Raw genomic sequence first — 25,042 nt, 5'->3', positions numbered from 1 at the left:
TGTCATGCACTTCAAGTTCCTCTCTAGGATAAATTATTTTTTACTAGTGGTTGTCTTTTTAAATTGTTTATTAACAATCTCTTCGGTTCCATTCAAATTTTAAATTCCACTTTGTAGATATGTATTGTGGGCGTATGTTTTGAAAATTTGTCAAGAAAAGAGTCAGAAGAAATACTCAATGGTAAGACCCTAATTTTTAACTGTTTGTTGTATAATTGAAATTAAAATTAAAATTTGTTATTTATTTGATCATGAATTCATGTGTTTTTCCAAATGTCTTGCAAAGAAGACGATTCTGACAGAGAGATAGCTTTCTTAGTTCTTTTACAACCAATGATAGAGGAGTACGTGTAAGGTTATCAAAATCTTCCCAAATGATTGTATTTTTGTTTTGTTTTGCTTGTGAGCCGTTTTGATGATTTGTTTTATTTTGCTCTCAAAACACAATTAAATTCTAACTTTGATTTCTTCTGTTTTTTGATAGGCAAAAGGAACGACTTAGTTATGAAGTTACAGACCAATGATGCTCCTGGAAATGAGAATGGATATTCTAGAGGGTATATACCTTCTGAAGATGCTGATGGAGCAAGGCGAGGTGGTATTGTTGGGTGGATTCCGTGGTCGGGGACGTCGCCGTAGCGGGACAGGTCATGGGTAAGCTTTCTAGCATCCTGGTCTCTGACAACCAAATGTTTTAAGCTTATGGTAAGGATTCTCAAGATTTCCTTATTACCGTTCGAGAATAACCATATGTTTCAATGCATAAAGGGACTTTACTAAAGTAATATATGGGATTAAAGCATTCGAAATACATCAGAAAAAGAATCTGAAAAGAAAATAAATGAAAACCAAAGAAGAAAAAGAGGGGGGAGTTGTTAATTTGGAGAAGTCATACATGCAATGCAAACAAATGAATATAAAGGAGTGATGATGATCCAAAGAGGATTGGTGACTAATCAAAATCAAGATGAGCAGCAGCCTGATTGCTGGTTCACTGGTTGCCCGCGAATCTGGACCGTAGGTGGCTTGGCACCTCCAGCTGGTTGGCTCGCCATTCTGCAAAAGAACATCACCAAAACCAGTTTAAGCAAACGGTTAAGGAGTTCTTCACAAGTAAAATTAAGATGTAACTTCTAACCTTGTCTTAATTGCGGAAGTCATGGCCATGAAAGCATCTTCCACATTGGTTGCAGTTTTAGCACTTGTTTCCAAGAATGGGATCCCAAGTTCATCTGCAAAAGCCTGTGAAACAAGGAGAAGAGACAACAACAACAATGTTATCATCTTTCAGACAAGGTTTACGTGGATAGAGAAGGTCACTTGGTTGGTTATAGTGTTACCTTAGCAGTCTCAGTGGATACAACTTTCTGTGATGTGAGATCGTTCTTGTTCCCAACCAGTAGCTTGTTCACATTTTCGCTAGCGTAACGGTCAATTTCATTCAGCCATTGTTTGACGTTGTTGAAGCTCTCTTGGTCAGTGACATCATAAGTGACCTGTAAGAGATTAGTAAACTGTGAGGGAGAAGAAGCAAAGCATGTATTAATTAACAAGAAGGTGACTGGCTAATTAGAGTTGAGAGCATTATACAATGATTCCATGAGCTCCTCTGTAGTAGCTGCTAGTGATTGTCCTGAAACGTTCTTGGCCTGCTGTATCCCACTGCATACACAGGCGATTACCAACAACAAGATTATTATATGTTCCATCCAAAGTTTAACCGGTTATGATTGATTGTATATCTATCTAACTCAAGAACACTTACGATCTGAAGCTTGATGGTCTTTCCGTCTTGTTCGACTGTGCGGATTTTCTGCAACACATCACAAGTAAAGATTAAGAGACATGTAAATGATGTTTTCGTTTCATGTAATACAAAAATGAGTGACGTGCAACAATAGATATATATATATATATATATGTATATGCTTACAAAGTCAACACCAATGGTGCTTATGTAGCTATCCAGGTAAGAATCGTCCTGTACACATAAAATTTCAACATATCAGGGAAGTAAACAACACAAAGAAGCAACAATGAGAAACTCTAAGCCAAAAATAATCCAATGGAGTTATGAATTTTGATTGAACACTCGAAGATGTGATCTACAAAGACCCATAATTTGTTAAATGTGAGAAAGCAACAACCCAAACCATAGATGATAAAAAAAAAAATCTTAAAAGAGTTGTGGCGAAATTACTTACTGCAAATCTAAGAAGCAAGCAGGATTTTCCGACGCCAGAATCACCGATAAGCAAAAGCTTGAACAGATAGTCACTGCAACAAAAAGAGAATAAAAAACATGAATATCTCAATGAAGCACCTAAACTAAGAAAATATTATCCTTTACCATGTTTCACTCTGTATGTCACAATTACAAACGCAAGTAAATGAATCCTATATGCGAAATACATGAATTACAGGCAAAACTGTGTCACAACCGAAGATAATCAAAAGAGAAATTGCAGATCTCGATCGTGTATCACTGGATCTAACTAACCTAGATAAAAAGATCCATGGACCCGAGAATTCAAAAACCTAGAATCAATCAGAACCTAAAACGAGCAAAATTGGGAAGATTCGATTAACCTAATCTACCCAAACAAACAAAGATCCAAAGCAAAATCACCAAAACACATGTAAAAGCGAGTCGATCCGAAAGCAACAACAGATACATAAACAAAAAAAAAAAAAAAAAAAAGTGAGAAGAGAAGGTACTTACTATTCAGGATTCATTATAAAGATCGATCTTCCAACCAGAGAATCTCCGGCGATTAGTTTTCAGCGATCGTCGTTCGTCGTGTACAAAACAAATAACGCGAGAGAGAGAGAGAGAGAGAGAAGAGAGACGTAAATATTTGTTTTGTAATATTTGTTTTATTTCTTTATTGGCTTTGGGTTAATATATACTTTATTTATTTATTTATTTTGTGCTCTTTTCTTTTTTGTTTCTTTTTTTATTTGTTAATGACGCTGTTAAAGAAAATAATAGACGGACCCACCCTTTTCAACATTATAAATACGTTTTTTTTTAAATAATAATGTTCGAATGCTGGGTGACGTGGCATAGCCAAACTCAGAGAGATACGTGGAACTAGACAAAATAACCAATCTTGTTTTCTTTCTTTCCTTTTTGATTCTATACAATCGGAGAATAAACTACATTTAGGACACCTTAAATTTCGAATCTAATTAACTTTTAAGATATAATTATATGCTAATTATTTTTTTTTGTTAAGCTTTTTTTTTTTTTTTAAAGCACCTTTAAGAAAAATAGTTTCGTTTCACATAATTCACAAACAAAGAAAGATGAGACCTTTGATTATATTTTTTGATATTAAGATAGATAAATTTAAATATAATACTAGCTTGACATCGCCTTGCGGTGTAAGTAAGTCAATGATAACGTGAACATGTAGTAGACGACTTGTAAGTTGTAAATAATATACAACAAACATAAACATTATATATTTTTCAACTCCCAACAGAAAATTTATTTTCCATTTATAGTTAGAATAAAATAAATAATGATATATATACCTCTAAAATATTCTTTGTATTATATATATCGTTTTATGGTAACAAAATTACTAATTATTGGTAATGACTAATGAGAAATAGTGCACAGTGTAATTGTATCATCATAATTTCGTACCACTAATTTTGTATTATTTTTAATCTGAATGATTGTAATGTACCATCATCTCTTACTGTTCTCTACAGTTCATAGTTAGGGAAGGACCAAATCATATGATTGGAAATTGGGGACTAAGCAACAGCATATTATTATGAAATTTATTAGCTTTGGTAATCGTCGGTTAAATCGCTTTTCAGTTGAATATGGGCTTAATTTGTATAGGCCCATAAAATTAGTAATTGGCCCATAAATCGAATCACACGCGCGGATAAGAGACTTTCTGATTCACATTGCCACGATAAGGCTCACACCACTCTCTCTGCTTTTGAGTTTGGGTTTGTGCAAACATGGCGACGAGCTCTCATCTTCTTCCTCAGGTTCCTCTTTCCTCTCTCCCACGCGCAATCACAGTTTCATATATATGCTTCTTTTGAGTCCTCCGTATTTTATCTACCCTTTTTATGGATGCAGGCATTGCATATGATACCGAGAATCCCTAGCTCCTCGTCGAAGAATTTTGGGGTTTCTTCATTTCTACCACGAGCTTCATCGGTCAGCTCAAAGCTTTCAGTTTCTCGGGGTTTTCTCAGTCACTCCGGTTCAAATTTTGGTTTCCCCATCGATTCCAAGAAGAGAAGAGAGTTTATTGCTAAAGCTGAAGAGAGTACTGAAGGCGAAACTGAGCCAGTTGTGGAGAATGCTGTTGAAACTGTAGCGGAAGGAGAAGGAGAAGCCACTGTGGAGGAGGAAGCTAAACCACCAAGGAAGACTAGAGTCAAGCTCGGAGATGTCATGGGGGTAAGTTCATTTTCACTCTGCAAGATTATTTAGGGTTTTGTGTTTTGGTTCTGATTTTGGAAAATTTCGAAGCTCCGGTAGCAATAGTGCTGAGTTTGTTAATCTGATGGGTTTTTGTAAAAAACTATGTGCTGAGTTTGTTAATCTGATTATACATTACTGAGCCTGTAGTAAAGAGAGTGATGTGTTTGTTTTTTTGGCTCTTTGTTCTCTATTAGCTATAGGGTTTTGTTTTGCTGCTGAAATTAGATAATTTCAAGTTCATTTCACTAGTGGCAATAGTAATTATCAAATGTGTTTCTGTAAGAATATGTGTGGTGTTTGTATTAGTATAGTGATGACCTTCAATTTGTGTATATCTATAGGTAGTCATTATCATGTAAAGATCTAATCTTATCTGATTCAAGCATTTCTGTAGTTGAGAGTAATGTATTTGTTTTGACTCTAGTTCTTTAATCATCAGTTATCTTTCAGGCATTGGAGAAATGAAATGTTGATTTGCTTTTTCGTTTCTGTAGATACTAAACAAGAAAGCTATTGAGGTTTCAGAGAAAGTAAGACCGGTTCCTGAGCTTAGGACTGGGGACATTGTAGAAATCAAACTGGTAAAAATCCTTGTCTCTGTATAATCTGATTCAATTATGCATTTAACTTCTGTAAGATTTTGAGTTGTTGACATGGTAGGTTTGATTGTACAGGAGGTTCCTGAGAACAGACGTAGGCTATCTATCTACAAAGGTATAATAATGTCTAGACAAAATGCAGGCATCCACACTACTATTCGTATCAGGAGGATAATTGCAGGCATTGGTGTTGAAATCGTCTTTCCTATGTAAGTTTCTTCTTCCTACCCTCGTGAATCATACACAGTTGCAAAAATGGTAGATATGTTAAGCAGATATGACATTTGCAAAAATGATAGGAGTAGATTGGACTTTGGCCAGTTGGTTGTTTGGGAGCCTTTTTAAAATAGGAGAGATTAGAGAATCCAAAACAAACCTTAACTGTTACTTGGTCAGTTGGTCTTTGATAGTCAACCAAACCCTTAACAGTTACTGGAATGTGGTCATAGTGCTCTGCTGTTCGATTCTTGAGAAATAAAGTGTGGTTTCGATTCTGAAGCTCACCGTAAATGCATCATCAGCGTTATTCATGTACTGTGTACTGGAAGTTTTAGCATTTTACATCACCAAGCTGAGGATTACCTTGATGATATATGCTTAGACCAGGATCCAGATTTTTTTATTTACAACGGCGAAAGTGTGTTAGCCTCTACTCTAGTCTAAATCAATCCAATAGTAGTGATCCTAAGATACTAGTCTAAATGAACTTTGCAGTTACATTAGCTGAATCTATAGAGTGAATTAAGTTGCTTTTAGTATATCTGATGTGATTTATGAATTCAATGTAAACAGATACTCTCCAAACATAAAGGAGATAAAAGTGGTAAGCCACAGGAAAGTGAGAAGAGCAAGACTATACTATCTGAGGGACAAACTACCTCGTCTCTCAACTTTTAAATGATCACCAAAAAAACCCAACACCAGTCTCCTCTTGTGTTGTCTTCAACCTCTAAAGGTAGCTAATCTCCTCCTTTTTCACATAATACTCTCTTTCTTTTTGTAATAATTGTTTGTTTGTTGGATTTTCATGTAATTTACAGTGAAAGTGGTTTAAGAAAAAGTAAATCAATGTTGATTGTGTTTGATTCGTAAGTAAGAATTTAGTATTCTCTTTCAGAAGTAATATGACTGATTTAATCAATTTCAGACAACCTTTCAAATCATCTAAAATTACTGTATTCACTTTTTCAAACGGTAACTTCTATAAACTCTTTTTGGATTCAGTATTGTTCTTATTTGAATATTAATGATCTATCCAGCTATAAAAACAGGGAAACAATTAAAAAAAGACGAAGAATATTCGTGTAAGTTGATGATTGAGTAATTTTTATATCGTGTATGTTTCCTATGGTATTGGATTGACTTTAAAACCACCACCACTGTTTCAGTTTTCTTCGTCGTGATTCTTCTTCTACTATCTCCCCATTCCCTAATTAATACTTATGACATGTCTTGATATTTAATTACTACTCGACAAATTTAAATCATTAATGAGACACGGCAAAGAAATTACACACACTAAAATGAATCTCAAACGTGAGAGAAATGAAAATGGCCTACCACCTCTGAAAGCTCTCATTCATTATTAGCATTTTTTTAACCTACTAGTAGTATAGTGGAGTATATTCAAACTAAGCAAACCAATCATAATCTACCACGTCATCCTTCCTTTTTTAATTTTCCAGCCTGTCGCTTTAAAACTTTTTTTTTTATTTTTCTTTCTTGTCAATGCACAATGCACAACTGTTATCACACGTGTCACATTTTGCCTCTCTTTCTTTCTTCTTCTCGCTTGCCCGCACTTCCCGGAGACGACGCCGGAGGGAAATCGTACGGAAACTTTGCTTCGACTTCACGTGTGGCTGGCCGCTCCACGAAGCGCTCTCTCTTTTTCTCTCTCTAGAAAACTTCGTTTTACCACCCAATCGATCGAAACAAGAGAGAAGGTGAATTCTGGTTTTGGTGGAGAGAGAGCGATTCTCGGAAGAGGCAGATAAAGAAATAAGGCGCAGCTTCTTCCTCCTCCTCCTCACGCGGTTGGACCTGTGACTTTTTTTTATTTTTTGGGGTCTTCTTCAGGTTTGATCCGTCTTTTTTTGCTCTCTTTCCTTTCTCCTTTTCTTCTTTTTTACTTTTTTTTTTTTTTTTTCTTTCTTCTGAGACCTTTTCCTGGGGGGGGAAATAAAGAAATGAGAAAATTCTGAAATTAGGGGCTTCGATTTTGATGTGTAAAAGTTTTTCAAAATAGAGAGATTTGATTGTGGAACCTTTTTTTTTTTTTTTTTTTTGTGTTTGTGCGTCGTAGCTTAAAGCAGCAACAACAACAAAGATGTCTGGTGTTGGCGAGAATCAGCTTATCTCCATTCAACCTGATGAACTCAAATTTCTCTGTAAGCATTCTCTCATGCATTATCTCACTCAGCTCTCTCCTTCTCTTAGAGATTTCGATATTGTGAACATCAAAGTTTTGAGCTCTGAGGTTTCTGACTTTTAGATAATGTTAGTTGTTGAAGGTTGATGATTGATTCTCTGGGTTGTTATTTCTAAGAATATATTCTTGTTCTGTGACATTGAAATGGGGAATATTTGATATTGTTGTTACAGTTGAACTCGAGAAGCAAAGCTACTGTGATCTTAAAGTTGCCAATAAAACTGAGCACTATGTTGCTTTCAAGGTATATACAATTCTCCATCAAACCACCAACCTTCTGTACATCCTTGCTTTCTTTTATGATCATATTAGTTGTTTCCTCTTGTGGTACAATATACAAATGACATCTTTCATTTTCGTCACCAAATCAATCAGGTCAAAACTACATCTCCAAAGAAGTATTTTGTAAGACCCAACACTGGTGTCATTCAGCCTTGGGACTCTTGCATCATTAGAGGTACCATTCATTCATTCTCTCTCTTTATTCATCCGCAGTTTAATAACTTGATGATACATGGAGATAGTAATTAAGAGATCTTTGAAATTTTAGTTACTCTACAAGCGCAACGAGAGTATCCTCCAGATATGCAGTGCAAAGACAAATTTCTCCTCCAAAGTACCATTGTACCTCCACACACTGATGTCGATGAACTTCCACAGGACACAGTAAGACATCCCAGTTTTACAACCTTTTTGATTATAGAATCTTGTTTCAACATTTTTGGGGAAACAAATTTGATATTAAATTTTGACATGCTTGTATTCAGTTCACCAAGGACAGTGGAAAGACATTAACAGAGTGTAAGCTCAAAGTCTCTTATATCTCCCCGTCTACTACCCAAAGATCCTCTGAATCCGGAGCAACAAATGGTGATGGACAGGGCTCAGAAACCATCTCTGTGAGTAACACCATCACCCACCCCACACTATATAATTTAATCTGCCTATGGTAATGACTTACTGAGAATCTGTTTGAATCATTATCATTTTGCTAGCTTGTTAAAACTGTAGCAGAAAACCCTTCTAGTAAGATATACTATGAACCTATTGCATAGACAGAGACACCTTATGAAAATTGAAAAAGTCCTTTTCTTTTGTGATACCTGTGTGCAAGAATTGTTATTCAGATCCCATTTCTAGTATTCACACTTGTGGATATCAAGCAATAGTAAGTTAGAAATTGTAATGAGGGACTGTGTTGATTGGTTGGGACAGTGAAACTGAAACACACGCTGCTTTTTGAAGCCTTCTTTTTTTTTTTCTCTATAAATATACCTTTCTTCATCGTGTGGTTAATAAATATACCTCAGAGAATCTCACAAGTAGTGACCACATTCCTTGCTTAAAGAGAGATTAATTTGTGTCGTGTTTAATCACCACTCTCACAATTATACCCATCAATATGTATGAACAGACTATACAGCGGCTGAAGGAAGAGCGAGATGCAGCCGTTAAGCAAACACAACAGCTGCAACATGAATTGGTACGCCTTCCATGAACCTTTCTCTGATATCTTAGCATTGGTTTATGCTTGCTCTCATTGCCATTCAGACAAAATCATGTGAACATAACAATGGATAATAGCAAAGGATAAACTGCCTTACAATGTTGTTAATAAAATCGCAGGAGATGGTGAAGAGACGGAGAAACCAGAGGAACGGCGGAAATGGGCTATCCTTAAAGTTGGCAGCTATGGTTGGACTCATCGGACTCATCATCGGTTTCATCCTAAAACTCACTTTAGCTTCTCCCACATAACAACCCTCAGCTTATCCACGTCGCCTACCATCTCAGCATATGTAACTGCGGATCCAAAACAATTTCACACATTTTCGGGTATCTTACTCTGTTGATCTTCTAAATTTGCGTTATTTCTATCCCTCTCTCTTAATATTCTTCTACGTGTTTCTTCCATCAAATTTTTTTCTTTTTCAGTTTATATTGTATGTACATTTTTGACCCAACAGACCCTTTCAATCATTCGAGTTTACTTCTCCACCTTTTCAATCCTAAATCCTTTGCATTGTTGACCGCTTTGTGGAGAAGGAAACCTATTGCAATTATTTTGTTATCAGTTAAAAAATAATTACCTGTCCTCGAAAACGAAGTATTGTCTTTAAAATTAATTAGCCCTCAGGTCTTTAAAATGAAAACTTGATCAGATGAACTTTTGTTTTTCCTTCTGTATTAAACACACAGAAATACGAATATACGTAGGAATACTTGTGATCCATTATAAATACCGAATGTTAGTGATCAAACTTGAAGAAAAATAAATATCTCTCACATGAAACAATGTTATTTGGGAGACTTGGGGATTGCGTAACCGTGATCAAAGAAAGCTTTCCTAGGGAGCTAGGGACTAATCGAGCGAGAGAGAGAGAAACCAAATCTATTTTTAATGTTTGGTAAGGGGATGATCAGGTAGGTCTGTAGAGTTATCTTGTATATTGGTGTCCATACATAATTCTAATATATAACACAAAGGAATATACAATTTTGTTTGCTGTCACAGCAGCTTAAAGGTCAACAAGAACCCATGAATATTGGAAGATTAAATGTTGTCTAGGCAACATTCATGTTATCTGAAGCCAGCGCATAATGTAATATGTTATTAACAATGAAAGGAATAAACCAAAAAAAATAAACAGTACATGCGTTGGCTTCAGCCGCAACGCATCAATCACTTTCCTCTTCTTGTTCTTCTTCCCACCTTCAGCCGAAATCACCACATTTTTGCTATTTTCAGTTAACATCAACTGTTTGTGTTTTAAAAAAAGAAAAATGGTGTTAATAAAATTCGAAAATAAATAAATAAATGTATATAGTAATAGAATCACATTAGAAAAAGAAAAAAAATAGTCTCGTGCTTCTTTATGTAAACGCAGGCGAAGAAGCCGATGATGTTGAGCTGCTTCCTCCATTTTCAGCTTCAATTTCATATGGAATAAAGCTTCTGTATGACAACAAAACATGTGTTATTTGTAATTTATTAAAAACGATCGATTCAAAGTGGTGGTCGTTAAAAAAAAAAAAGCTTTGGTCGACGTACGTACGTACCACGTTTGTTATTTGTCCCGGTAATGTTGTTTTGCTGTATCAAAATGCATGGCAGCCTTCTCCCTGTAAACTTTCTCCTCTTGTTCAATGGGCACTAGCCTCTAAACAAGACCAACAAAAACAAAATGTAAATAATGAGGTGATATATTGAAGGAACACTCATTGCAATTGAGGATAATGGATACAGAGTTCATAATTATAAAAAGTAAGATCAATTAGACTTATGCATGGACTCGGATGATAGATACCTTGTTTAGCCGGTCAATCGATTGTTGGAGACCATGTATCGGATTGCTGCTGTGTTTCCCAGCGAGCAAATTCACAACCATAGTAACCGGCGATGGATAAACGGCCACTCTGATCTCATCTAGCTACCAAAATCCAAAGAAGATTATTATCACGTCAAACAGTTAGGGTAAATTTCTAGCTACGACAATAATCAGCGAGATGACGCACAGCACAAACCAGACGGAACTAGCCAGAGCCGTGCGAACATAAACTGTGGAGGCGGTAAAAAAAAATTGTTCTGATTCATAAAAAAATTTAATATCAAGAACGGTAAATGCCAGTCATACTGTATAACAAAAGAAACAACAAACTTTAGAAACAAAAAAGGTCTAAACTGAAAATTTTCTTCTCTTCTTCCCTACAAAATCATTAACCAAACTTTCAAAATCAATCATTAATTAGGTGCTTCTATAGACTTCAAGTATAGAAATAGTAACAGCACACAACTCAATGAGAGAGCGAGAGAGATGAGAATTGTTCTGTTTCGTGTGATCAATTTAGAAACTGCATGCAGAAAAATAATATATATATATTTTTAAAAATTATATAATCTGAACATTTATTCAGTTTATAATATTTATTCAGTTTATAATGTTTACCCTTATTTATAATATTTATTCAATTTTTCTTTTTATCTATTGACATAATTATGTGAGCAGTGAGCCTAACAATTAGAAACTATACGGTTGTAGTAAACATTAAGGGCTTACGTAAAAGTGTAAAACTAAAGCTCATCGATTTTTTTTTTAAAATATGAGGCCGTAGGCCAAAATTTCTTTTGTTTCTACTGAAGCACGGCTCTGGAACTAGCTAGAGCTAGGGTTTCTAAATCTAGAGTTGTATATATACCAAAAACGATTGGGTTTTTAATAAGTTCAACCGGAGAAAAAATGTAAAAGAATTATAATTTGTTAAAGAAGATCAAGATATGTTAAACCGAAAAAAAATATATCTATACTATTAATTGGAGAGCACACTTAGGAATACAAAAAAAACAAAAAAACAAGTATGCCATACAATGCCCCCACGTTGGAAAAAAAGGAAGAACAAAGAAAAAACTAAATCGAGGGCAAACTGGTAATCCTAATGAGTAAAAACTCGCGGATCTTACATGATCCGGGCTAAACTTATTCGGATCGTGGATAGATAAGAGAGTTTCCAAACAATGACTTCTTAGAAACCTGTAAGCAAAAATAATAATTAAGATAATATAAATATCAACATTTTAAGGAAATAAATACAAAGATCATTACCCGTAATCAATACCATAGCTATTATTACGGAGCATTACTCAGAAATCCTACCTAACAAACGAGTCAATATAAAAACTATCCATATTTAAATTCGAATTCAAAATAAATCATTCAGTTAAAATCTCGAATATTTAATCAGACTCAATCATCTCCCATAATTAATTACAAAAATATTGATCGATCCTGTAACTTAGGAAACTAATAAAGTTAACAATTTCATCGTTTAAAATTTCTACTAATTAAAATCTTAACAATAAAAAATAAACCGATCAATATTAAATCCTACTTGAACATCCAAAAATTATTTAGCAAAAAAAAAAAACATCCAAAAATTATCATACGAAATATACCAATAATTGATTTCGCAAATAAAAAAGATATCAATCATTTGAAAATATTTTTAATATCATACCAAAACGTATTGTTCCTCAATTCATTGCGAACGATTAGGAAATCTAAGAAAATATTATCCTTAACTGATTCAAATCAAAAAATATATATGGTAAAGATTTAATTACCTACTTAATCATGAAATGCTATAAATACATGCTATTCATGAAGGCTGAATTATATAATACCTTTGTACTTTCTTCACTTTGTTTACGGCTTCAATCGAAAATGGTTGAGCTTCCTGCAATAACAGATTTTAATGGAGAATTCAAGTTAAAATCATTCATACTTGGAAGCAGTACACCACTTACTCCAAATAAATCATAGAAATCATTTGGTACGATGCTTCAGTAAGCTTATATTAGTAGTTTGTTTTATTTATCATATTCGTTTTTCATTAGTTATTAGTTTATATGTTTCTTTATATGTACTTTGCAGGGAACCCTGATTCATGCCACTGTTAAAACAACAACTCATCAAGTTTCAGAGAGTTATTGTTCCTGGACAGTGGAGAATAAGCAACTTAATGATAAAATCAATCAGGATGAGAGTGATGAGAAAGATGATGTGATGATCACAAAGACCAAGGCCGAATCACTTAATGAGGTACTAATATATTTAAAGCTTTATCTTTTTAAATAATCGAAATAAGTTCCTAATCAGATCTTATATTCCTAATCAAAAATTTACAATAATTTGATTGCAAAGACCTATCTTTTCTTGGTGTGTGTTGAAAAAGAAAATTTGTGGGATGGTAAGGACTCCTACATGGTTTCCAAGGTACTTTTAAAGGATGGCCTTCTAGCAGAAGAAGTCATTGATGATTCAGCTGAAATGGTGAAACCAACTACCATTTTCTCTGGTGATCAGGTTCTAATACTATCTTATATTCTCTGATGATCTGGTCATTGTCTATAAGCTAAACAATTGAATTTTGCCTAATATCAGGTTTCACTCGCCTTGACTTATTTACAAGAGACTTATGTGTCAAGCACTTCCACATCTAAAGATGATGTGATGATGACAAAAAACAAGGGCGAAACAAAAACGCTGATGGGAGTTAGGTTGAGAAGAAGTGATCTGGTTTTAGGTTTTGATGGTGAAGTTTGGTTATTTTATTTGATTTCTTGCGTTAAATTTCATTTCTAAGACTATTCTTTGGTTTCTTTGTTGAGTTTTATTTTGTAATGCAATGTCATAAATAAACAGATGAATAATTTTCCTACTCTTTTTCTTTGTTTTTCAATTAAGTTTCACCATCAGTTTTTCATCCTACTTATGCCTATATAGCTAATATGAACCACATGAGTCTAATAATATTCGATTATAGTAATAGTAACTAACCTGTTGAGATGATGGGTGCTCTCCTGTTTCGGATTTTTCCATCTTTTACTTCAGTATAACAGACCGGCTGTAAAATGAATCAAACCGTAAAAGTATTATTATTATATGTATAATTACAGTGAACAAGAAAAATTGTTTGAAAACTCAAGTTTCTGAGTTTAACCAATGTAAACATACAATTAGATGGTTCATTGGTTTTACCATATCCTATAGTATACTTTCATGTTTCAAATGCATTTACTAGATTAAAATATAGTTGAACTGAACGCAAAAAAAACTCAAAATTCTTTCCTATGAGGTTTTGAATGCACAAGGTGAAACAATGGCGTGGAAAATAGAAACAACCATCATGTAGCCATTACATAAAGAGCATACAAATTTTATTCAATATCAATCAAGGACGTAAAGTAATTTGACGGGCCAATAGCAACATATAAATCTATTTACAAACTTATTAACTATGAAATTCTTTTACTTATGTGAATTCATATACTGAGTTTCAGCTACAATTTAGCTTTGTCTGTGTTTCTTTTTCAATTGCTAAGGTCGCTGAAACCCACCAAAAGTGAAACAACAAAACCCACAAATCTAATTCAGCAAAACTACAATAAACCCATGAATTAAAAAAATTTATAGAAATTTTCCAAATTTGTAGAAAACAAAAAGGCTAAAACTTGAATCTTTGAATTGAAGAAAGTAATGCATGGGAAATAGAGATGAAATTGAAGGATCAATAACAAATAAAAATCGAACAAGGGTTGTGTATGCTCGGATTACAAGCAGTACCTTGAGCACGTACAATAGTGCTAGCCTGAGACTTATCTTCAGAAGCACCAGATCTAGGCCGCATACGAGGTGCCGGAAAAAGGGTTGCTCGGAGTAGGAACTGTTGAAATCTCATCTTTGATCAATCATGTGTCAAGAGAATCAAGCATGAGAAGAAGAGAGTTAGTAAGAATAATTGCAGAAGAAATCATTGAAAGAAGAAGAATCAGCGAAGAGGAGGAAGACGAAGAGAAGAACAAAGCGTGGTTTTTGTGTCAACGAAGAAAGGAAGAGGTCAGATGGGCCAGAAGCAAGTCAATGCCCAATTAAGATTGGGTTTTGTTAGTTAAGGCAAAAACAAAGTCAATGTCTAAAAGTAGTAAGTGTTTTTACAAATCCGTTATTTGTTCAAACCCGTTAGTAATTGAGTTTCATACAAATTGTTGAAAACAGAAACCTACAAGTCCTACACTATGAAAGTTGGTATTCGTTTAATCAATAAAGCAATAGGTCATAAGGTTCATGGCGTTATAATTGTTTTAGAAACAATTTTAAATATATTTGAAGTTTCTAAATTTCAACTGATTTGTTTTTGAAATAATTCATTTTACTAAGTTCATATACTTCTATAGTTACGCGACGAGACAGGTCGGGGCGGATTTCCCAGGGCGGGACGGGTTTCCTGTTCCAAAATAGATATGTCTTGATTATATACGTAAAATAACTCAAACTAAATCTGAATCCAAATCCAATTTAACACTTTAATCAAATTGTTAAAAATATTTGGATTAGTTTATAAAATACACAAAACATCATTTGACATTTTAATATAAATTATTTAAATTTTGTATTTTAAATATAATCCCGCACGTATGTGCGGGTCCGAATCTAGTATATTATTTTGTTGAAGCCCAAAATAATATTTCATGTGATTTTAATTTTCACGAGATTTTAAATAATTTTTATGTAAAGAAATCATTTCAAATCTTCTAGAATCTTAGGGAGGTGTATTTAACTTGATATTTTAAGTAATTTGTGTAAAATATACAAATCTATGTTATTCAATCATGGATTTTAAAAATTCCATTAAAATCCACTGTTATTGAACTGATGATTTAAAAATCTACTTTAAAATCCACTGTTATTCAAAACAATTTGTGGATTTGGATTTTAATAAATTTTAGGGATTCTGGAAGATTTGAGAAGATTTGTTTAGTTAAAAATACAAAAATCCAAATCTCATGGTTTTATGTGATATTTGGATTTAGATATCATATCAACTTCCTTAAAATCTATCAAAATTCTAAATTTTCTAAATCCCATAAAATCTTGCAAAATCATAGTTTCAATACACTCCCTAAATCATTAAAATCCAGATCCACAAACAGAATTTTTAAAATATATGATTGAATAACATATAATTTATAAATTTTAAACAAATCGTTTAAAATATCAACTTGCATACATCCAACCCCAAAATTCAAAGTCTTTTTAATCTTTTACATGTTGTATGTTTTGCGGGAAACAGCGTTGGTCAGAACAGAACTAACAAATCACCAAAAACAAAATTGTTTGAGATTCAGACGCTAACGGCTAACCTGCGCTCCTGCAGTAATTAATTACTCAAAATTAACCCCTCTAACAAGTGGATTTACCTCTTTGGATTGTTACTGCTCCTTTTTACTTTATACCAAACTAGATTACCTTTTTTTTTTTTTTTTTTTTCTTTTTACTTTGGAAAGGGATTACCTCTTTTTTTTTTTGGTCAACGATTATATTGTAAGAAAATATGAATTATAAATTGGTTGGGAAATTTGGATACAATTTCTTTTTTTTTTTGGACAAAGGATACAATTTCTTTAAGTGATACTAGATTAGTACCCACAGTACACCGCGGAAAAATTATTTATAACTAAAATATTTAAATTATAAATTGTATTTGTTAGTTAAATATGTTATAATTATATAATAATTGTTAAATAAACCATATAATACCATAATATAATTTATTTTTTACATAATATTTATTTAATCAATTTAATTAGATATATCTATTTTATGATACCGACAGTGTTAACAAAATAATGAAATGATGTTTTACCCATGTGTAACATCCGTGAACTGGAATCCCGGTTTGGGATGTGCATCGATCGATGCTGTAGGAGCATCGGTCGATGCTGGCTCAATTTCGTGCGTTTTGATTTAAGTCAAACGCTGCATTTTGGGCAAAAGGGAAGGGAAAACCCTTAAGTCGTTCTTTTTGTCTCATTAGACGACTTTAACCGTTTTTGAGAAACAAAAGGAAGAGAGAACTGTTCTTGAACGTTTGTGGTGATTTCTGGAGATTTGTGGCGTTTCTTGGTGAGATATGTAGCTGGGATCGTTGTAGGAGCTTCCTAGAGGCTTATTCTTGTTTGTTAGAGGTTCAGATTCTTCTGTGGCAAAGGTAAGTGCATTACCATGGCTTATCTAAGCTAGAGAACTCTTTAATCTGCTTGTTTTGTGATGTTAGGCTTGTTAGATCGTTGCTATGGATGTTAGGAAGCTTTCTTGTGGCTTGGGATCGAGTTTTGTGGTTGTAGGAACGAAGATCCAGCGAGAAGCTTCGGGGAAAACACGATGCTCGACGTTGCGTCGATCGATGCATATCCTGCGTCGGTCGATGCAAGTGCGAGGACGGCGCGTAAAACTCTAGGGTTTTCGTGTTACGTCGAGCATGCGTCGGTCGATGTAGATTGGGTGTCGGTCGATGCAAGTTACACTTGCATCGGTCGATGCATCCCCATGTGGCGTCGGTCGATGCTTGTTGGTGTCGGTCGATGCACAGTCCTGGTTTGTTATTGTTGATTGTTGATTGTTGTTTGATGGTTAGAGATGACTCTATTGCTTGTGTGTATAGCCCAGTAGATGGGAGGATTGTCTTACTGAGTGTTTATTAAATACTTATGCATTGCAATGTGTGTTTGTGGTGCAAGTAAACGCAAAGTGTGATCGTGGAATCAAGGCAATGAAGAGGAGGATGTTCTAGGGACTCGGTTTTATGTTGTCTGGCATTGCTAGGTTGCTAGAGTTGGGTCATTAGAACATTGCTAGGTTGCTGGTTCTATGATTTATGTTATTTGATTATTGGATATTGCTGATGTTATGAATATTAGTTATTATATTAACTGGATATTGGTATTGTTATTCCGCTGTTGGTTGTGGTTGTGGTTAGGTGGCTAGTGGGTATGAGACCACTAGTTGTAGTTATTTATATTATTATTTATTATTTATTATTTAAAAAAAAAAGGTTGGTCGATTCACCATGTAACACCAAATTAATGATATTTTCTAATTTATATAAATATCGACAAAACCCGTCCCGCTATATAACCCGTCCCAAGATATTTTAACTCACACTATATCATCTTAATTTTTAATATTTACTGTGTATCTACGGTATAATATTTATCATATATAACTTTTTAAAAGTTCTAAATAGTTTTTCATATTTAACCTTTTAAAAATCTGTAAAATAAAGAACCAGAATAAACCAAATAAAATTTTTTAAAGTTTGAATGCCTGATAAATCAAGATTTCTACTCATTTGTATTCAGAATCATTTTGGTCTCTTTATAGTATGACTCTGAACCATTGCCCAATTTTTTTAGATGATGTGGGATATTGTATCTGTATTTTTTTATTCATCTATTGAGTAATATATGTTCGTTTTTAAAATTTTGTATTACATCATATGCAGGAAAAAATCACAATTTTTATTAACTAAATGTATTATAGAATAATTCAAGATAATTTAAATATAAATTCAAATAAAAATGAAAGAGAATCATATACAGTAAAACCTCTATAAATTAATACTCTATAAATTAATAAACACTATAAATTAATAAATTTTGCTGGTCCCAAGTCGGGCCAGTGTAAAAATTAACAAAATTCGATAAGATAATAAGATAATAATTTTTTTGAAATTCTCATGTAAAATATGGTCCCAATAATATCATAAATTAATAATCATGTAAATTTATACATATATATATATATATACTGATATAATAATGTATTTTTATCTTAAAGCTCATTTCTCTAGAACAGTTGTAATGTTGTATTTTCAAACTATAACTCTATCTCTAAAATATTCTATAACATGTCATAAAAATAGTTAAATTTTTTAAGTTTTCAGTTTTTAGATATTCATCATTTACAATTTGATAATTTGAAAGACTATTAAAATAGGACAATTGATATTATTATTCATGAAATTGAATTTATGTATGTATGTGTATAAGTCAATTTGTCTATAGTATTTGTAATTAATTGTCAATAATGTTTTTTTAAATATTACAAGTTCAATTCCTAAACCATAAAATTACAACATCCAAAAATATAATCTTATTTTGCTAAAATATTCTCAATTCATAATTTTAAAAAATTAAAAAATAAAAATATATCTATAAATTAATAATTATTAATTTGCAATAGAAAATAATTATTATTAATTTATAGATAAATTAATATCACTATAAATTAATAAAATATCTTGGTCCCAACATTATTAATTTATAGAGGTTTTACTGTATTTATGTTTGAATGAGGTACAAAAATTTCTTTAATTTTGAGTATAGAATCTCTTTTTTTTTTTTTTTTGACAATAATAGATTAGCTCAATTTTTTTTTTAAATCTTACCTATAATTAATTTTGAAGTTTTGGTAACTAATATTAAAGTCAATGCATTAAATGTAAAAACTTTCCAAAAAGTTTTTTTTTGAACAAAAACTGCTGCAAAAATACTAGTATAGATATAATAGAGATTATTTACTCTTTGAGCTAATCTATTGTTGTCAAACAAAAAAGAAAAAAAAAAGAGATTCTATACTCTAAATGAAAAGATTTTTTAAATTACTTACCAAAATTCATCAATAAAATCTTCAGAAATCCGTATTCTTTTATTTTCTGATATCATATATATATATATATATCCCTGTGCCCTGTGATATTTATTTTTGACCCAGGACCACTACTATTGCCATTATATTTGTAATTCAAAAACTCTAAATTATCACACAAAAATGACCAAATTCATCGTTTGTGCTTTCTTCATCATTTTTATTCTAGGTTTGTTTTTAATATATTGTATCATATCATGCTCTAAATCTCTTTTAAAAATCATGTGTTTTTTATTTTTCGTAAACAAAAAAGAAACTGATAATTTTTATGTTATTATGATTATATTTGTGTAGGGATGATGGTGAATGAGATTGAAGGACAAGGACAATGCAACGAGGTTTTAGAAGAAATAGATTGTGGTGCTGGGAACTGTAGCGCTCTATGCCTACAGAAACGGCAGGGCTTGGGTCGATGCGTCGATCCAGAAGGCAACTCCACCCTCAAATGCTATTGTTATTATCCTTGCGTCTAAAGTTTTTTAATTTTATTTTATATCATCTGATCTATATCTTTCACTTATAATAAATTTAAAACTAATTAATAAATCGTGTTTACTTGCTATCCATTTTAGATAGATGAAATATGACTAACTGTTCTCCACCTTCTCAAACTACAATCTAGAAACTGAAAATGTGAATCCTAAATCAACTAAAAAAACAGTTTACCAGAAGATAAAAATTAACAAAAAACTTTCATCATACAAAAACTAACAAAAATTTTGGTATCATAGATTAAATAATTGAAAATAGTCTAACAACAAATTTATGTGTTGTACATTGGATATCAAGACTAAACAATTTTGGAGCTCCATCTAATAGATGATAGCTATAAGAACGACAACCTCATTAGATTGACAAATATCAACTAAATTAATCCCCGATACAGGAGGTTCTCGTTCCGAAAACATAGTGTAAATCCGTTTTTCATCATTGTTGTATCTGTTTGTGTATAAATGATATATATTTTTTTTTTTTGTTAAAAGGCTTTCAATTAATATTAATAGTTGCCCAATTGGCTATTTCCGGATTTAGACCCATCAAAATCCCCTTAGGGCCTAAACCGGGTACATCAAACCAAACAAAATTTACAGAAAACAGAACCGACTCGGTTTCCTGAACCAGTTCAGGAAACCGTAATCTGCAAATGAAGAACTCATTGCAGCCGCCGTTCAAGATTTGCGGATTCACACCGGATCAGGACTTCCGGTGTGCCTGAACGTCGTGAGTCGAACGGAGATGGTGATCCAGGATCCGTTGCCATTCCGCCACCGTAGAGCCGTGGGCGAGGAGGAAGAAGATGACCGAGCTTACCTTTGTCGAGGAGATCGATGCTTAGCCGTGAGAGAGAAATAGCGGTAGGGAGTAGATCCGCAAACCTTCGACGGTGGCTTAGCTCCGCCTTGCCGCAGACGACCTCCCCCATCGAACAACGGCGCAGCGAAACCTCCAGAATCTCCGGCATGCAGATCTAACCGCCGTTCTCACTCGTACCTCGCCGTGGATCTCCTTCTTCTGCACCGCGTCGCTACACCGGCGGTGGAGCTCTCACCAACAGTGTCGCGCAGAAGCTTCTCCTCTCCACTTCTCCCTTGATTCTGATCTGAGAAAGTTGCCTAGTTGATGCGCCGGTTCACGGATGAAGCACCATGAGCCACAGGGTCCTCTTCGTCGCCGGAATCAACGGAGGACCCGACCGACGGCGCACGGGATTGTGTATAAATGATATTGTTATTAGAGGTTTAAATTTGTAATTTAAAACTATCAAGAAAGAATAAATAACTAAGTTCAAATTGAGTATAATTTTAAAAATAAAGTTGATTTTAAATTAGTTAATTGCATTTTATATAAATCATCATATAATAAAGTTTACTTAAGACCATACTAGGGATCGATTTTTGTTAAATTTTTATGTAAAACATTTGGTATTCTTTACTATAGAGTTGTATTAGTGAATTGTATGATTATTACTCACCATAAAATATTGAATTATTTAGATTAGATTTAATATTACTAAAATTATTTACATGTAAATATTAATGAGTCAATAAGTGTGAATACTAAGCTATTGTTGATGGGCCAGATTTTTCTTTTATATTTTTGTTTTATATTTTTTATCTTGTAAGAGATAGGGAAAAAAGGAAACAATGAAATACCTGAATCGCTCTATTAACAGTGTCGTGTATACCAGAAAAAAAAAAAAAAAAAAAAAAAGCGTTATCAGGTTTGAACAACTGAGTTGTTATAATGTTCTTTAGCACGAGAGGGAATTGGAAATTATTCTTTGATTATTGAGGAAGGAAGCGTAGCAGGCATGTCTTAGGGCTTTGAACAAAAAAAACATGGAATGACAAAAAAAGGTTTCTCTTCTACTCATGAAATCAATTGAAGAAGACGATTACCGGGCAGCTGAATACCCGTCAGATGTTATTCCTTTATATCACAATACAAAAATAGAGGTTCTTTTAGATATGTCTTGTCAAACTATTTAGCCTTCATCATGTTCATGAAATAAGTAGCATAATCTTCAAATGCATAACACCGATTGTATTTGAACCCACAGTACACCGCATGATTTTTGTTTATTGTGTTTTTGATATATATTTAATTTTTTCTTATTTTTGTTGGTGTTTTAATTTAATTTAATGTTTTTTTAATCTAACATTAATTAAAATAAAACTCGTATATTGGTTGTCCAAACTGGAGGAAAGTTTTTTACAAAAATCATTTCCGACAATAGCAATCTAGAAGAACGAGCTAAACAATCAGTCTTCACATTGGACGTCTTTGGGATTTTGGAAAGGGTGAAAGGAGGCAAGGAGGCACTAAGCACCTGTAACTCATTAAGAAGCATAGAGAAAGCCGGCCACTCCTTCGGAGCTTGCACCATTGATATTAACTCTGCAGAATCCGTCTCGAACCTCTGACAATCAATGCCTCTGGAAAGGATACACTACATCGCCCATAATAATGCTTCCAGCTCCGAATGAAGTGGGGACGCACTGCAACGTTGACATCTGGCACCCATAACTAAAGTCTGATTCTCACCATCACCACACCACCATCCTAAACCTGAATTTGGTTCCGTAGATTTCCACGAACCATCAACTTGACAACGAATTATCATCTCTGGAGTATGCAAAGGTTCCGTCGAACCGGGGCCATCCCTTGCGGCTATTTGGGCTTCCGCCCACCACAATTGTTCGCGTAAAACCTGATTAATGATATCTATTGGCTCTGATTGTAACCCTTGGAAAACTTTTTTATTCCTATCCTTCCATAAGAATCAGACCAGCCACGGTATCGAACTGTGAGTAGCTCCTAAAGCCATAGGGGTAACCCTTTACCATATATAAAATCTAGATTTGAATAGATCGAACCAAAAGGGAACTTGTCCGTGTGTAATCCATCAAAAACCCTCTCCCAAACCTGACGGGAATGAGGACACTCAAATAAAGTATGATTAATAGACTCTGCCGCTAGATCACATCTCTTGCATACCGTATCACAATTAACTCCCCGAGAAGCTAATCGCATCGTCACCGGAAGAGAGCCAGATGCAATATGCCAGAAAAAGTGTTTGATTTTAGGTGGTACCAGAAGATTACAAGCCTGAGCCTTCAGGACATTACAGTTAGGACCAAATTCAAATTCAGCCTTCATAGCTTGAGCTACCTTATAACCTGACTTAACCGAGTAACGACCAGATTGTGTATAATGTCACACCAATCGATCTGGCTTAAAAGATTTGCTAATAGGCAAACTCTTAATAGTTTGAATATCCTCTGGTTCCATAAATTCCGTTTGCAGGTCGAGGATGCTGATCAGGAATCCAAGGATCACGCCAAACCGAAATGTTAGACCCTGACCCAACCGTCCATCAGACACCTTTTTCCACTAAACGTTTTGTTGAAAAAATACTTCTCCACCCAAAGGAGGGTGAATAAGGTTTTTTTTGCCATCAACGGATGTTTGTTTCTAAAGTACCGACCTCTAAACACTTGAGCAAACAAAGAATTCAGAAACTGTATTAAACGCCAATACTGTTTAGCCAATAAAGCATCATTGAAGGTCTCCAAATCCCAAAATCCCAAACCTCCCTCCGATTTATCTCTACACATTTTATCCCAAGCCACCCAGTGAAGCCCCCAATCTTTCCCATCAGAGCTCCACCAGAAATTTGAAATTGCACTCGTCAATTTGGTCGTTAAGACTTGAGAGAGTTTGAAGCAAGACATAACATGCGTAGGAAGAGCCAAAGCCACCGACTTTAGTAATACTTCCTTCCCTCCCTTAGATAAAAATTTTGCTGTACAACCATTCACCCAGTCATTCAACCTATCTCGAACGTAACCGAAGACTTGAACTCTTGATCCTCCGAGACTCTCAGGAATTCCCAAATAGGAACCCATACCCCCTTCCTTGGAGATTCCAATGATAGATTTTACCCTGTCCTTGACCTCTGATGATGTGATCGCAGGACGCGACCTCAGCCAAGAAGACCAAGACACGCCGGACGCGACCAGGGCAACCTCTTCAGACGTGGCCAAGGTTCCAACGATCCTCCCCGGAGCCACCACACGTTCCAAGAGCTCAGCAAAGGCGGCCAAACAGCAGCTCAACCTATTTGTCCGAACCTACGTCCGACACCAGCCACCCAACGAAGACTCCGAAGGCTCAGTCCGCTTAGTCTTCACTCTTACCCAAGAGTGAGGACGGTCAAGTCGTTAAGCGAGGAAGTGTACTCTTTTTCCTCACTCCGGGTTTGTCCCAATGGGTTTACCGGAGGAGGTTTTAACGAGGCATGGAGCTAAAACGCAAAACGCCTAAAGGCTAAGTTGCTTCACGCGCAAAGCCAAGGCGGTTATCTCTCTTTCCCTCTTGTTTTTGGTTTAATTTTGAACTTGAGAATATTCTCTTTTGATCCTATGTTTGTGAACGTTGGAGAGTGTTTGTGGCTAAGCGTGTTAGTCAAAAGGTGGCGATGTGTTCTCTTTGTAAAGGGGACACGTCAAAAGGACGATGTGCGGATCAAGATGAATCCGCGTGTCCTTAAGCCCCTATCTTGACCTAGCTATTTAAACTCTCCTTAAGCCCTTGTTCCTCCTTAGACTTGTATGAAAATAAAACTTTTCCTCAAGAGAGATTCTTGAAACTTGTCTCACTCTTCTCTTTCTTCAATCCGGGATTGAACCTTGAGAAAACCCTAACAAGTCGCGAACCGGGTTCGCCCTTGTTAGCGACCGTATCAAGAGGAGAGCCAAACCTCTTGTGTCGTCAAACGATCCATCCGTATTTTCTCTCATCACGTCTCCATCTGTCCTCTTTCATCTTTCTCGAGTCCCCTCGAATCACCTCAAGTCTTTCCCGCTATCGTTTCCCTCGAAGACGTCCACCCGCTCGTCCCGCATCCGTACTGTCCGATTGAACCGTTCGCGGCTTCCCGGAGTATCTCCTGAACGACTCGTTTGAATTCCTTCAAACTCCGTTTCCCTCGTTTGACTCTCCCCTA

General features: G+C 34.5%; 4 protein-coding genes and 3 long non-coding RNA genes across 8 annotated transcripts; 4 read left to right on the top strand and 3 right to left on the bottom strand.

The window, feature by feature from the left end:
• Window positions 1-753: 753 nt before the first annotated feature.
• LOC104772007 (ras-related protein RABD2b) lies at window positions 754-2,978 on the bottom strand. Its single transcript, XM_010496647.2, has 8 exons — window positions 2,723-2,978; window positions 2,205-2,277; window positions 1,934-1,981; window positions 1,766-1,813; window positions 1,591-1,662; window positions 1,341-1,496; window positions 1,139-1,242; window positions 754-1,056 (listed from the first exon to the last, which is right to left on the bottom strand). Exons 1-8 carry the CDS (start codon window positions 2,734-2,736, stop codon window positions 963-965), a joined length of 609 nt encoding a protein of 202 aa, XP_010494949.1. The 5' UTR covers window positions 2,737-2,978; the 3' UTR covers window positions 754-962.
• Window positions 2,979-3,895: 917 nt separating this feature from the next.
• LOC104772006 (large ribosomal subunit protein bL19cy-like) lies at window positions 3,896-6,150 on the top strand. Its single transcript, XM_010496646.3, has 5 exons — window positions 3,896-4,014; window positions 4,109-4,435; window positions 4,954-5,040; window positions 5,134-5,267; window positions 5,851-6,150. Exons 1-5 carry the CDS (start codon window positions 3,985-3,987, stop codon window positions 5,957-5,959), a joined length of 687 nt encoding a protein of 228 aa, XP_010494948.1. The 5' UTR covers window positions 3,896-3,984; the 3' UTR covers window positions 5,960-6,150.
• A 632-nt stretch (window positions 6,151-6,782) lies between these two features.
• LOC104772955 (vesicle-associated protein 2-1) lies at window positions 6,783-9,503 on the top strand. Of its 2 annotated transcripts, none has more exons than XM_087506251.1 (8): window positions 6,783-7,094; window positions 7,364-7,448; window positions 7,663-7,733; window positions 7,865-7,946; window positions 8,040-8,155; window positions 8,257-8,388; window positions 8,904-8,972; window positions 9,116-9,503. In XM_087506251.1, the coding sequence occupies exons 2-8, from the start codon at window positions 7,388-7,390 to the stop codon at window positions 9,245-9,247; spliced, it is 663 nt and encodes a 220-aa protein (XP_087362377.1). In that variant the 5' UTR covers window positions 6,783-7,094; window positions 7,364-7,387; the 3' UTR covers window positions 9,248-9,503. The 2 variants fall into 2 exon arrangements, with proteins under 2 accessions (XP_087362377.1, XP_010495811.2); XM_010497509.3 differs by having other exon boundaries at window positions 6,783-7,137.
• Window positions 9,504-10,008: 505 nt separating this feature from the next.
• On the bottom strand, window positions 10,009-11,351 carry LOC147919900 (uncharacterized). The gene is made up of 3 exons (XR_015592106.1): window positions 10,798-11,351; window positions 10,550-10,650; window positions 10,009-10,445 (listed from the first exon to the last, which is right to left on the bottom strand). It is a non-coding gene; the product is annotated as an uncharacterized LOC147919900 (long non-coding RNA).
• Window positions 11,352-11,744: 393 nt separating this feature from the next.
• LOC147919899 (uncharacterized) lies at window positions 11,745-14,913 on the bottom strand. The gene is made up of 4 exons (XR_015592104.1): window positions 14,611-14,913; window positions 13,825-13,891; window positions 12,669-12,721; window positions 11,745-12,018 (listed from the first exon to the last, which is right to left on the bottom strand). It is a non-coding gene; the product is annotated as an uncharacterized LOC147919899 (long non-coding RNA).
• On the top strand, window positions 12,680-13,753 carry LOC104772004 (uncharacterized). Its single transcript, XR_015592105.1, has 4 exons — window positions 12,680-12,817; window positions 12,919-13,086; window positions 13,220-13,350; window positions 13,429-13,753. It is a non-coding gene; the product is annotated as an uncharacterized LOC104772004 (long non-coding RNA).
• Window positions 14,914-19,545: 4,632 nt separating the features above from the next.
• On the top strand, window positions 19,546-20,079 carry LOC109131347 (defensin-like protein 141). Its single transcript, XM_019242214.2, has 2 exons — window positions 19,546-19,702; window positions 19,828-20,079. The coding sequence occupies exons 1-2, from the start codon at window positions 19,657-19,659 to the stop codon at window positions 20,004-20,006; spliced, it is 225 nt and encodes a 74-aa protein (XP_019097759.1). The 5' UTR covers window positions 19,546-19,656; the 3' UTR covers window positions 20,007-20,079.
• Window positions 20,080-25,042: the final 4,963 nt, after the last annotated feature.

Source organism: Camelina sativa, chromosome 20 (genome assembly GCF_030686135.1).
Source record: "Camelina sativa cultivar CO46 ecotype springtype chromosome 20, ASM3068613v1".
NCBI lineage: Eukaryota > Viridiplantae > Streptophyta > Magnoliopsida > Brassicales > Brassicaceae > Camelina > Camelina sativa.
Note: the sequence above shows the minus strand (reverse complement) of the source record. Positions and strands in the feature narration are given on the sequence as shown.

Coding starts and splice junctions, on each gene's coding strand:
- LOC104772007 (XM_010496647.2), bottom strand. Junction 1,663..1,765: donor AGACCATCAAGCTTCAGATC/GTAAGTGTTCTT, acceptor CTGTGTATGCAG/TGGGATACAGCAGGCCAAGA. Junction 1,497..1,590: donor GAGGAGCTCATGGAATCATT/GTATAATGCTCT, acceptor AATCTCTTACAG/GTCACTTATGATGTCACTGA.
- LOC104772006 (XM_010496646.3), top strand. CDS start 3,985: ATGGCGACGAGCTCTCATCTTCTTCCTCAG. Junction 4,015..4,108: donor GCTCTCATCTTCTTCCTCAG/GTTCCTCTTTCC, acceptor TTATGGATGCAG/GCATTGCATATGATACCGAG. Junction 5,041..5,133: donor ACATTGTAGAAATCAAACTG/GTAAAAATCCTT, acceptor TTGATTGTACAG/GAGGTTCCTGAGAACAGACG.
- LOC104772955 (XM_087506251.1), top strand. CDS start 7,388: ATGTCTGGTGTTGGCGAGAATCAGCTTATCTCCATTCAACCTGATGAA. Junction 7,947..8,039: donor GGACTCTTGCATCATTAGAG/GTACCATTCATT, acceptor TTGAAATTTTAG/TTACTCTACAAGCGCAACGA. Junction 8,156..8,256: donor ATGAACTTCCACAGGACACA/GTAAGACATCCC, acceptor GCTTGTATTCAG/TTCACCAAGGACAGTGGAAA.
- LOC109131347 (XM_019242214.2), top strand. CDS start 19,657: ATGACCAAATTCATCGTTTGTGCTTTCTTCATCATTTTTATTCTAG. Junction 19,703..19,827: donor CTTCATCATTTTTATTCTAG/GTTTGTTTTTAA, acceptor ATATTTGTGTAG/GGATGATGGTGAATGAGATT.